Source organism: Necator americanus, chromosome II (assembly GCF_031761385.1).
Source record: "Necator americanus strain Aroian chromosome II, whole genome shotgun sequence".
In the NCBI taxonomy this organism is placed as follows: Eukaryota; Metazoa; Nematoda; class Chromadorea; order Rhabditida; family Ancylostomatidae; genus Necator; species Necator americanus.
In genome coordinates this window covers 11,235,629-11,248,859 of record NC_087372.1, presented here as the reverse complement: position 1 = coordinate 11,248,859, position 13,231 = coordinate 11,235,629, and the positions used below count along the sequence as shown (strand labels likewise).

General features: G+C 40.6%; 2 protein-coding genes across 2 annotated transcripts; both read left to right on the top strand.

Annotated features, from left to right (window-relative positions):
- Nucleotides 1-4,960: 4,960 nt before the first annotated feature.
- On the top strand, nucleotides 4,961-5,182 carry RB195_017518 (uncharacterized protein; the record flags this gene model as incomplete). Its single annotated transcript, XM_064184546.1, has 1 exon — nucleotides 4,961-5,182. One exon carries the CDS (start codon nucleotides 4,961-4,963, stop codon nucleotides 5,180-5,182), a length of 222 nt encoding a protein of 73 aa, XP_064040427.1.
- Nucleotides 5,183-7,050: 1,868 nt separating this feature from the next.
- Nucleotides 7,051-13,103, top strand: RB195_017517 (uncharacterized protein; the record flags this gene model as incomplete). The annotated part of the gene is made up of 23 exons (XM_013442173.2): nucleotides 7,051-7,152; nucleotides 7,245-7,364; nucleotides 7,692-7,850; nucleotides 8,026-8,105; nucleotides 8,160-8,267; nucleotides 8,322-8,466; nucleotides 8,629-8,733; nucleotides 8,796-8,855; nucleotides 9,005-9,177; nucleotides 9,237-9,357; nucleotides 9,425-9,544; nucleotides 9,623-9,723; nucleotides 10,443-10,599; nucleotides 10,658-10,777; nucleotides 10,846-10,932; nucleotides 11,032-11,107; nucleotides 11,576-11,685; nucleotides 11,744-11,847; nucleotides 11,940-12,039; nucleotides 12,102-12,263; nucleotides 12,359-12,409; nucleotides 12,466-12,592; nucleotides 13,030-13,103. The coding sequence occupies 23 exons, from the start codon at nucleotides 7,051-7,053 to the stop codon at nucleotides 13,101-13,103; spliced, it is 2,562 nt and encodes an 853-aa protein (XP_013297627.2).
- Nucleotides 13,104-13,231: the final 128 nt, after the last annotated feature.

The window sequence follows — 13,231 nt, the reverse complement described above, 5'->3', positions numbered from 1 at the left end:
CTTAAGGTACGGCCTCAAGCGTTCCGACGCGTTATTTTCTATAATGAGTTCGATTGGAGCGCGCTAGCTTTGTGCACATGCCGCATCTTCCGGGCCGTTTTTTGCGGCAATTGGGAAGAAATGGACGGGATCACCCCTCTCTCCATAATCTACGATCCCGTATTCGAATACTCCACCTGAAATCCGTACCACCTCAGATTCGTGGGGTGATGCCTTTAATTTTCGGCCGCTCGCTCGTGGACGCGGCGCGTACACGAACGTGGCGACTGCAACTGACCTCCTGAGGAAGAACGTCGTCTTCCACAGCGCTTTTTTCAACACGGGTAGAGGAGGAGCCACAGTTGTCTCCATAATCTACAACCTGAATTCCACGTTTCCGTGATCCTGGCGTTTCCGTACAACGTCAATTTCGTGCTACGCTGTATTTAAATGATAGAACATTTCATAAGCATCAGGATAATAAACCTACAAAACAGAGTAAATGAAACAGAAATTTCGAACTCTTCTCTAGTCGGGTATAAGCAGAAATTTCAAAGAAGAAAAACTAAGGTTGGAGTCATTTCGTACAATCATTCAGATTTCCATGAAGTTTGGAACTGATTGGGAAAGTTTTCTTAATCCTGCAAACTTTAGTAATTAAAACTGTTCGATTAGTTTAACAAAATGTGAAATCTATGGTTATCTTTGGATCGAGAAACGTAGCGTACAGATGAGGATATCGACAACTTCCAATTGTCTCACACAGCTTCACGCAATGTTTGTTCATGGTTGAAATAAAAAATGACTTCAAGTCCATGATTTGAAAAGTTTCGACAACATTTGACTGCCGCGTCCGTCCCGCAATATTCAAAAAAAATATATAGCCGTTTTAACATTGGACTTTTCGACAATTTTTCATTTCTGATAGCAATGTACTGGGAAACCTGGCCACATTAAGGGCAGAGGCCTTGAACAAACTCGTTGAACGCGTAGGCGCATCCCCATAGGGATTTATGAAACACCATTCATCTTATCCTTTATCTATTTTAATGTTAATCAAAAGATTTGCAAAGAAAATCTCACTGGTTGCGCTGGTTGGGCTACTAAGTGTAACCAAACCATGGGACCATGTCTAGTCATGGGCAGCCTAAAGCACTGTTAGCTGCCCCTCGCGAAGACTCGGTTCTCCAAATGTACGGTGCAAAATTCTGTCAAAATTGACTGGAAACTGGTTAAAGGCATCACTCCAGGAGTCTGGGGTGGTACGGATTTCCGGTGGAGTATTCGTATACGGGATCGTAGATTATTGAGAGGAGGGTGATTCCATTCATTTCTTCCTAATTGCCGTAGAAAAAGGCCCGGAAGATACGGCTTCGAGCGTTCCGGCGCACTATTTTCTACAACGTGTTGGAACGAAGCGCGCCAGTCTTGTGCTTGCGCCGTATCTTCCGGGCCGTTTTTTTACGGCAATTAGAAAGAAATGGACGGAATTACCCTCTTCTCCTTAATCTACGATCCCGTATACGAATACCCCAGCTGAAATCCGTACCAGCTCAGATTCTTGGGGGGGATGCCTTTAATAGGGTAGGCATGCTATATTCATTGCTATGCAGCAATGGGATTGCTTTCTCTTTTATCAAAAGCAAAATTTTTCATAAATATCTTTATTGTGAACCGATTTTTCGTTCATGTAATTTGTAATAACCGAATTCGGTTGCTCGGCGTTAGCGTGTGTTCATAATGAGGCAGTACGTCACCTCTGGTAGATTGGTGAGTTCTACACTGCTACTCTGAAGAAAACCTTTTTTCTCAACAATTAATTGCCACAGAATGGGCTGGTCTAGCGCTGTTGGTAAGGACCCCCTCTGTGGCCGCACGGCTAATGGTTCAAAATCACTGGTGCCAACCAAGCCTCTCACTCCTCCAAGAGCAATAAATTGATATAAGGTAGCCCCCACAAGTCATTGTATAGCGGATTGATACGCCAGAAACTTTGATAACCACAGAACTCATGCAAACAAGTTGAGCATTGGAATAAAACAGGATTTTTGAGAAAATGGGATACGGCAGAGAATATATGTTACCACTTGAAGAAGGACGTTTGCAATCCATAACGAAAACCCCAATTCGCCCCATTTTCGCCTCCAAATATCTTTGGGGTTTTCTTTGAGATTTCCACTGATTTTTCTTTAATTAATATGTTCATTTATTTTAGATGCTTGTGCTGTAGGTTCGCGCACACACCTCATTATTTGAGTTTCTTTCAAATGTATGTTTCACTTTCTGATGTTTGGAACCTGTATAGGATTCAAAAAATGACTGTGACATTTGCACCACTGTATGTATTCCGCGACATGAACCTTTGACCACCACTACATGAACCACGGCTATCCTTATTTGTCTCAAACGTCGCAATTCAATTTGAATGCATACACACATACATACGCAACGGCATTTGGAGATACATTAAAGGCAAATCATTAGTGATCCATGATACAAAAACACACAAAAGCCATAGAACTATCTAGATGATACAATCTGGAAGGATAGATATGATGTAATTTGTAATTTGAGCGTTCGTGTTTTACACTCACGCCAAATGACCGAAGTTAGCAAAAGAAAGCGCACTTATACATGAAGCACAAATGACAGGTGGAGTACATACAATACGTACGATTGAAGGACATTAGCACAAATGAAGTGCAATTGATCTCGTTTCGCCTCTGAAGCGATGCTGATCTCCGGCTTATATACATTTCCTCCTGACTGCTCCAAACGTTAGGTACTGTGAGAATATCGGCTGGTTTTCCAGTTTATCTTGCCAAATTTTCCATTTTATTCTCATGGCATCTTATACAACGTTCTGTTTGAGCGGACTTAAGGATTCGTGCTGCCATGGTATTCCGAATCCTCTGCTCCTGGAAACAATTCACCTTTGTGCGATAAGACCGCGATAAGACTACACGCAATACTGAAATTTTAACGCTCTGCTGCGTTTTCTTTTTCAAATTTCCTGCGATAATTCCAGTGTACCTTCTGCCATCCCTTGTTGTCGCATGTATAGTCGGGTCAAAACGTTGTGAGGTACCCACGGACGGTATGGTTGCATGGGCGGTCGCGCTGGAGCAACGTGGTTTCTAACCGCTCGCAGACAACTCGTGAGCGGTTTGCTTAGCAATTAGCTGAACTTTCCCAAGTGACATCATCTGAATCGATGTTATGGTATTATATTGACCGCACTTTTTTGTTTGTTTTCATTCTTTTTGCTTTTCTTTCTGCCTTTTCGTCTTTTAAGTTTCTTTTTTCGTATTTTTGTTATGTTTGCAGTATTTCTTTTGCTATAGAGATCTATATTGTTATCAGTACTCTTCTTAAGTTATTGTATTGCTTTTGTTGATGTTTGCTTCTAAAATGTGGTTCAAAATTGTATTCGTTTCTATGTTAATGTTCTTTTCTCTGTTTCTTCGCCTAGTCTCCCTCCTTCACAAACAAAAAAAGAACATTAATATGAAAACAAATACATGAACAAAAACAAAACAATAACTTAAGAATAATACAGATACTATATGGATCTATATAACAAAAGCAAATGCAGCAAAGATAACAAATACACGAAAAGAGAAACATAAAAGACGAAAAAATCAGAAAAAAAGCAAAGAGAATGAAGACAACTGAAAAATTGCGGCCAACGTCGACTCGGAGATCACTTGCCAAATTCCCAAGCAAACCGCTCGCAGGCCGTCCGCGAGTGGTTGAAGACCGCGTTGCTCCAGAGCAACCGCTCGTGCAATCATAGATGCGATAGGGAGGGGCCGGACTCTCCTCAGCTGAAGTGGGTCTAGCTCATGAGCTCTAGCTCAAGTGATGAGGATCCTTTTGCCACAGTCTAAAGTAAAGGGGGTCGGACTATCGGCTCCGATTATATGCGTACTGTACGCATGCAACTACATTGTACTTCATGATTATATATGATAAGGTGAACCATAAATGCTCTGTAGGGGAAGCTTGATGCCTATTGTAACTTTCTTATCAGAGAGCTTCACACATTGTCAGACCACTCAGGCACAAATTTTGAGCAACATAGAGATTTTTTAGGAAGGGCTACCAGTATCATATTTCTCACGAAAATGTGAATGAGCCAATAGCTGTGTCCACGCGACCAAGTGTGTTAGCTGACCCCTCAATACAGCAGGATAAACCTCATGTCTCCGGCGGTGTCCCCACCAAAGGCTCCTTATACCGGACCATCTAGAGGAGCACCACTGACTCATGCAAACCTGCAAGGTGGTTATTATCTGAGGTTGCTGACCACGTTAAGGGAACTATTATCTCTGTTCTTCATGCAAATCTTTCATCTAAACTACGTATGTCACTCGCAGTTAATTTTCTATTTTGCAGTCCCTTCTTTTGGGTAAAAGTGCCCAAAAATTTCTACTAGGGTTCTAAAATGAGAAGTGAAAGAGAATAGCAACAACTATCGCGTGCACGAAAACTGCTAATCGTGTGATGCGCAGGTAAGCTTTAGAGAACAAAACGGAATGTTGAAAAGTTTGAATTGTGGTTGTCTTCAGCTGATCAAACACTGACCAGAGAGGGATGCAGCGCATGCCTCTACATTTTTGCGTGTAGCTGTCCGATGTATGTGAAAAAGGGATTGGCTGTATTAGGTCTACGCAGCGCTGTTGTATGGATTTAGGCCGCTCGGAGTAATGCTTTCTCCTCGATAGTTAGTATATGGACTGATAGCCATAGGTGCGATAGGGAGAAGCCGAACCCTCCTCAGGTGAAGGGGGTTTAGCTCATGGGGTGCAGCTCAAGTGAAGGAGATCCTTTTGCCATCCGTCCAAAAGTGAAAGGGGTAATTTCGCTAACCGTTTAAAAGTGAAGGAGGCCCTTTTTCCAATCGCTCAAAAGTGAAGGGGGTCAGAACACCGGCTCTTACTATCGCATCTATGCTGATAGCGATGGTAATGAAGGGATGATGGAAGTAGAACTAGACGATGATATAGGAAACGAGGAGAGGATGAGGATTTTCCAAGAAGTTCGACTGGAATCCAGAACCAAAATGATGCACTGCGTGGTAAAGAATGTTAAAAGGGACGAGAAATATGCACGACTTGCTCATATTCCTGTACCTCCAACATGTCACTCCCGAGCGCTGACTCCAGTGAACTGCACTGGACTTGAGACCAATCCTATGTGAAAAGAAATTCTCCAGAATCTTTTCCATCGCGTAAATATACGGAATAAGGCAGGCTTAACGAAGGCACAGTTGGACATCGCCTTCACATGCAACCAAACAATCAAATTTGTTGGATTCAGTGTTCAAGACACGAAGATTAGATGCAAGCCGAACGCATAACCAACGTGTGCCTTCATGAAAGTACTGTGCTGGAAAGAACTGATGAACATGATGCAGAATGACACGGAATTGTACTTTTATTTATTTGTTGAGTCAGTTTACAATAGTAAGTGTGGATATACACGAATTCTATAAATAGAATAAGGAAGGTATAAAGGATAAACTAAACAGCGTTGATCAATCCCTATAGGGATGCGCCTACGCGTTCTACCTCAACTCAGACTTCGTTTACGGTTTATGAACGCGCATGCAGCCTTTCAATGACTTACGGGAAGTAGCCGATGTGCCAAGTCAGTGTTCTCGTCCTCCCACGCAAGTGTGGTACCAATCTATCGGCCCGCGGAGTGGAAATTTTGGCTGGCACTAGGGTGGATTCGAGCCTCCGATCGATTGTAGCTCTTACCGACTGCGTTACAAGACCCCAATAAATAGAAATTATGTATCAGTGTATGTCCATGGTATACAGGTGTAGTCGGGTAAAAATGACATGAAGCACTGTGCATTTGCGCATGCGCTCGAAACGGCGCGGTGTAGGTAGAACCGGGGTGGAACCATCGTAAACCGAAGTGATGGGTGGTGCCAGCAAGTTTTCCAGTACGCTCCACCGCACCGCCTCCAGGGAAGCTGCGTACGCAGTTGCACCGTGCTTCATATAGTTTTAACCCGACTACAGAACAGGTGTAAAGCAGTCGGTAAGAGGTCCGGTTGTGATTGCACGATGGATCGAAATCGGAGTGATGTCAAGCAAACAATCAATTCCTCCGGGGTCGATAAATTAGTATTCCATTTATATGGGAAGATAAAAACTCTAACTTAGCACATCAGCTGGCCCTCGCAGTTCACTTTATAGGGCAACACCCGTCCATAAAACCCCAAAGATTTCGAATAGCAGTCAAACCCGTTAGCGCATCCCAAACAGAGTGATACGCCTAGGAGTTATAGGATACAGATGTGATATATTCATATTCACAGGTAAAATTAATTAATTATTTGTGCGGCACACAATGACCGTCTCTTCCACCGTATTCTGTGGTTCGCACGATCATGTAGGTGCGGGAACGAAGGATGACAGAATGTGTAACAAACGATTTTACAGGAAATTTGAAAAAGAAAACCATGAAAACAAACTTTTGTATGTAATTATACAACAGAAAGCACAACACACACTTGGAAAACAGCAAGAGTGTTACGCAAACGTATACTTGGAGCATCTAAAGGAGCATATAAATGAATATTGGAATGAGAAAAAAAAACACAAGAAAGAAATTTGACCTCATAAGTACGGAGAATGGAAAATGCGTGGAAATGAAGATCAGAAAACGTTGTTTTACCATCTCGTGAGTGTTTGTGTGGTGTGTGTAGCCTGCACACATAGCAACATATTCGAAACTGTTCAGTTTCGCAGAATCTGAATTCTTTGATGTTCCACTTCTCTTGCATTTCTTATGGCAACAATTTAGGCTTCTTGCACTTATAGTTCTTTAACTTTACTATGTCTTACTGTGGTACAGAAAGTAAGTTTTAAAAATTTGAAAAGCTCTTGAACCGGCAGCTGTTAATTCTGCATTGCATCGTTTGTATTGTAAATCTTTGAATGTAGACTTTCACCCCGTAACATAGGATAGATGCTGTAAACTTTGATTTTCTGCCGTATCAGTATTACGTTTCACAAATGCCTCATTTCTTTAACCAATTCATTTATTAAGGAAATGGAGACGAACGGGAAAGAAAACTTCGATCTCAGTGCGATTTCAGCAGAAACACGTGACATTGCAGAGTCTTCAACAAAACTAAAGAAGCAACATCTTATAGTGAGCATTCTCTTGTTGTGTTTTCTTGATTTAACATGGATTTTTTTATGTTGTTTCCCTTAAATAAAAGGTTATATATTGAATGTCTTTAGAATGACGACGACATTCCTTACGAGGAAGATATTCTTAGAAATCCAACGTCTCTTCGAAGTTGGCAACGCTACATTGACCACAAGAGGAAAACTAATGCACCTTGGAGACAAACTTGCCAGGTGAGATAACATCGTCGAACATATGGTTACCTTTTTTGTTTTTGAATTTTTGTTTCTAACACAATGCAGCTTTACTTAAATTTCATTCTTTGTTTCCGTTATTTTTTTTATTGTTTTTCATTGTTCATTGTTCTTCTCTCTGTGTTACTTGTTGCAATACTATTTGCAGATCTTTGCTTTTTTTTGCATTATTCCAGTGCTAGAATTTTTTTTTTGAATGAATATCCCTTCGAATATCTAATCGGATTATTTGTCACTAGGAATCTTTCTTGTTCCAGTATCACTCTTTTTGGTGATTTCGGTTTTTCGTCACTCCTTTTTTTCCAGGTTTATGAACGAGCCTTGAAGGTGTTTGATCGAAGTTATAAACTTTGGTACAACTACTTGAGGTTTCGGCAACGTGTTATCGCTCACAAACCGCCAACAGATATTTCTTGGGCCCATCTGTGTGATGCTTATGAGAGGTGCCTCATACACATGCATAAGGTAAGAAATTCGGGAGTTTTATTCGCAAGTCCTCTTTTCTCAATTTGCATATTAATTTTGCGTTTTTATTTTGTCTGACTTCGACCTCACATTCATATGTCCATCTGCATCTAGGACATTGTATTATTGCAAAAAAAGAGCCGTTTTTCTGCATTTCTCTGTTTTTCTGTTTCAGATGCCCAGGATTTGGATGGACTACTGTACAATAATGACGAAACGACGAGTTATTACAGACTGTCGCCGAGTTTTTGACAGGTGAGCAGCAGCATCACTTCTTCTGTTCTCTTTTGTGTAATTTGGATGGCATAGAGCTCTGCGAGCGCTGCCGGTAACGCAACACCTAAGAATTTGGCCGCTTTACATCAAATTCGTCACAAGTCATGATATCCCAGAGACAGCTATTAGAGTTTATAGGAGGTAATTTCCATTTCTTCTGCTTTGGAGTATTTCTAGTTTTTCCCCTTTGTTCAGATACCTGAAGTTGTATCCGCGGGCACGCGAAGATTTTGTAGAGTACTTACAAAAGATTGACCAGTTGGATGAAGCTGCTAAACAGCTAGTTGCCTTGGTCAACGAGGATATGCCAGTATCGGACAAAGGAAAAACTGTTCATCAGGTATGGATCACTACGGCGAGCAGAGTCAGACTGTTTCACTGCTTATTTTTTCTAAAAAGTACAACACAACTTACAAAATTACAATAACATTATCATGAAAGAGAATATGCTATCATATACGCATGATTTTGCCCCCTGGCTTGTTCAAAAGAGAATTTGTAGCTGTGGGCCGAACTTTGCGATTTGATCTCTAAGAATCCGAAGAAAGTGTACTCCCTAGATGTGAATGTTATAATGAGGCAGGGAATACAAAAGTACTCAGATCAGGTAGGATAGCTCGACAAGATAGAGTTTTCAGTCCTTCAAAGAATTCTACTTACCTATTTAAGGTGGGTGTTTTGTGGTGTGCCTTTGCGGAGTACTACATAAGAGCTGGACAGTTTGAAAGGGTAAGTTGAACATCAACTCCAGTTTGATCTATCGTTTCTGTTATAGTACGTAGATTTTTGGTTCTTTAAATATCGCAGGAAACCTTGAATTTTTAATGTGTACATGGTATTTATGTAGCCTTTCATAAATCTATCTGTAAATGGTTTAGGCTCGAGATATATATGAGGAAGCAATGGTGTCTGTGAAAACTGTTCGAGACTTCACACAGATTTTTGATGCCTTTGCAGCATTTGAAGAGAGAAACACTGCCGCGAGACTAGACCACCTGTCCGAGCCTCCTGATGAGGAGGATGAACTCGAGCTGGAGTGGTTATTTGCCAGGTTTGCCGGGCAGCTCTTGTTCTTGGCGAAATCTTGCTATGAATTTCTTGTTTCTGAAGGTTTGAACATCTTATGGCTAGACGACCGCTGCTACTTAACAGTGTGCTCCTTCGACAAAATCCTCATAATGTGCATGAATGGCTCAATCGTGTGGCACTTTACGAAGGTCAACCTGAAAAGGTATTACTTTACTGTCTACTGACCATATCGCTTCATTATTCTTCCATGTTGCCACTTCCCTTTACAGCAAATTGACACGTATCTGGAAGGTGTACGAACTGTAAAACCAAAGCTACAAGTTGGTAAACTGAGTGCCCTATGGATTTCCTTCGCCAAATACTATGAAAAAGCCGATCAGTTGGATGATGTAAGAGTGCTGCCAGCTTATGATAGTGGGAAACACGAATCCCCTTCTCTCTTCCTATTAATTAGTAGCTAATTTTAGGCCAGAAGCATTTTCGAAAAGGCCACACAAATAGCATATGCTAAGGTGGACGAGTTAGCAATGGTATGGTGCGAATATGCAGAGATGGAGCTTAGGCATAAGTAAGTGCTTAGTTTGTATAACAGCTACAATTTTTTTCCACCTTTGCAGTGAAAAGATGACCTATGGTGTTCAGCTGCTTGTGTCTAGATACTTCTATGATAATGCTCTTCCTCTTCCAATTTGGAAGTCTGATGAACTAAACATGTTCAACAATCGTTTTTTTTTTTTTTGATGGTCGATCTGTCCATTCCATAGTTGTTCCTATAAAGCTTACAGCAAGTTTTGCTGATTGATCCCAATCTTATTCGTTTTTTGTTCCTCGTAACTTCATATGATCTGTGACTAATTCAGATTAAAAAAAAACTGGAATACAGACACCTATATACCGGTATACTAATGCATTGATCCTATGCTGAAGTTCTTTAAGCTTTTCTTTTGTTTCTTTGTAATAGCAAACCCTTATATTCGGGAATGCAGATTTCAAAAGAAAATCTAGTTTGCGGACTTCTCACGTGACCTTTAATATTAAAGAAAGAGCAAAGACTACTGAAAAAGAACTTACTGCCAATACCAGTTGCTGTAGGATTAAGTTTTCTTGAAGATAGAAGAAAGCTGTAGCTTAAAATTGGTTGTTTTGGACTGGTCAATGTGTATAATTGCCCACGATTCTGGTCACAAAAAAAAAACAAAAACAAAAAACACAAATTACCCTTAAACTGTGTGATACACATAGTTCTTCTTTCAAAAGCCATACTCTCGCTTTACCAATCAATTTCAGGTCATCAGAACGTGCCATTGGCGTGTTGCGCCGCGCATGTGCGCCTCCACCTCGAAAAACCAACTACTTCGATGAGACGGAGACGGTCCAGAGTAGAGTCCACAAGAGTTTACGGGTTTGGTCGATGTATGCTGACTTGGAGGAAGGCTTTGGAACTGTGCGTTGCGTTAGTTTTTCTTGCAAAATGCAGTGCATCACCCACAGTTTCTTTCCAGGTTCAGTCCTGCAGAGCTGTCTATGACCGTATCTTAGACCTGCGGATAGCAACTCCACAAATTGTTATCAACTACGCGTTGTTTTTGGAAGAACACGACTACTATGAGTATGCGTTCAAGGTAAGTAATTTGTTTTTTTTTTTCTAATGCTCTTTTTCTTCTTTACATATTACTGCGAGTTGTTCTAGGCCTACGAAAGAGGAGTGGCCCTGTTCAAATGGCCACTTGTATTTGACATATGGAACCTTTATCTCACAAAGTTTGTCAAGAGATATGTAAGTGCTATGTTGTTTTTTAAGCCATTCATGTCATTGTTCTATGACCTGCAAACTTTTGTTTGTAACTACATTTTTGTATACTTCACTCTTTTTCAGGGTGGAAAGAAGTTGGAACGGGCGCGAGATTTGTTCGAGCAATGTCTGGAAACGTGCCCAGCCAAATATACCAAGAGTAAGCATCTTTTAAACTCTCATTTACGTCTACGTATTTTTGTTTATGGTTTGTTAATTTTCTGCATTTTCATCATTCATTTGAATTCATCCTGAACTCCTGTTGCTTATCCACTACGAACTGATATACCGCAAAACACCCACGAAGATGCGCGGAAGATTTTTTGTTGTCAAAATTAACTATTAACTTGAATGACGTAAAAATTGTTTGTGTTAATATTTACATTTTCCTTTTCTCTTTTCCGCAGCACCCGCTTCGCTGTCCTCTAGTACATCTTAAATCGCGAATTTGTGTGGGGAGTTCGAGAAGGACATCCTGAAGAATTGCTGTGAGGCACATGCAAAACCTCAGTTTGCTATATCGATTTTCACTGCTTGTTTTTTCAATTTTTATTTGTAGTTTTTTTCGTTCTGTGGGTTGTGTTTTTCTACTTTATGTCTTATTTTATTCCAAAATATCTCATTCCAGACATATTTTTATTATATGCAAAACTCGAAGAGGATTACGGTTTGGCTCGACACGCTATGTCCATCTACAGTCGTGCTACTGAAGCTGTGGACAGGAAGGACATGTACTCGGTTCGTCGGAACTCTCATTTAAATGGTGTTTTTGAAATTCTTGAAAAGTTTTATCTAGATGTTCAATATCTATATAAAGAAGGCCCAAGAGCTTTACGGTCTTCCACACACTCGACCTATCTACGAACATGCCATTAGTGTCCTTCCTGAGGATGCTTCAAGGTGACTTTTGTGTACTCACTTATCAGGCTCAGTTGTGTCAAGCATCTGTGATTTTGTTTTGTGAATAAAAACTGTTGTAATTCTATCTTCAGAGAACTAAGTTTGCGATATGCTCAAATGGAGCGTACTCTCGGCGAGATTGACCGTGCCAGGGCAATATTTGCCCACGCTTCGGAAATCTGTGATCCGAAGGTTGACATTGAAATATATCTGTTGAATAAGTGCCATTTCAGTACCTTATTTGTATTTCTTAGGTTCATGGCCATTTCTGGGATACATGGATGGACTTTGAAGTAAAACATGGCAACGAGGATACGCTGCGTGAAATGCTACGAGTTAAACGATCAGTACAGCAGACTTATAACACGAGTGTCAAGCATATGTCAGCACAGATGATTGCGGCTGGAGCAGCGAAGGTTCACAGTTTTCTGTTCGCTTCAAGTTCTTCATTCATATGAGAAATGTATATAGTGTATATGACAAATTTTATGTTCAAAATTCGAATGTACAGGCTGCCGAAGAGATTAGATCGACAAATGCTATGCAGCTGCTCGACAAGCAGGTCTGTCACCAAATCGTATTCTAGTCTAGTATAAGTAGTCTTCCTCCTTACTTTAGTCTGACAAAGCCGGAGGGATTGCTTTCGTCCGAGGAGCAAGTAAAACTACCCAAATGGATACTACGGAGAATCCAGATGAGATTAATGTGGATGTGGATGATGACGACGAAGATGAAGATGCAGCCGGTGAGTAAGGAAAATTGCCATGCAGAATGCATTAAGCGACATTCATCTCGGGTGCGGGCGGGAATTTAGTTACATTCTCGATCATTTTGTCTTTGCTAACACATGTAAATAGTGGACATTAATTTTGTCACTCTTGCTATTTTGTTATTTCACGTCTGCCGTAAGTAATTATATCTGGTTCTGCGACTGAAATCAACCTAATTGACCGCAAGTTCTTTACTTGACAGGCGTACATATTTCCGAATGCAGTTTACCTGGCTTTTGTCTCTGTTTGATGGGATTACATACCTATGCGAGTGTTATTGTTAGTAAGCATTGTCGTAAAAGAAAATTTCAAGAGGAGAAGTCACATTTTACTTTTTCTCGTTGTCTAAACATTGTTTCTTCAAAGAATTCTGATATACCACAAAGTACTGGAAATATTCTCGTTCTTTCAGCTATTGAGACGCAAGCGGTACCAGCAGCAGTGTTCGGCGACCTCAAAAGACCAGATCAGGGAGAAGAAACTTGATGTTAATGGTTGTGGCAATGTTTACTTTGCATTTGTTAAGTCTTACAATCACTCTCGTCATTTCAAATGTTCTTCAATGATCTGAGATAAATTATACAATATTATGTTTGTGGACTATTTCCTTTCAT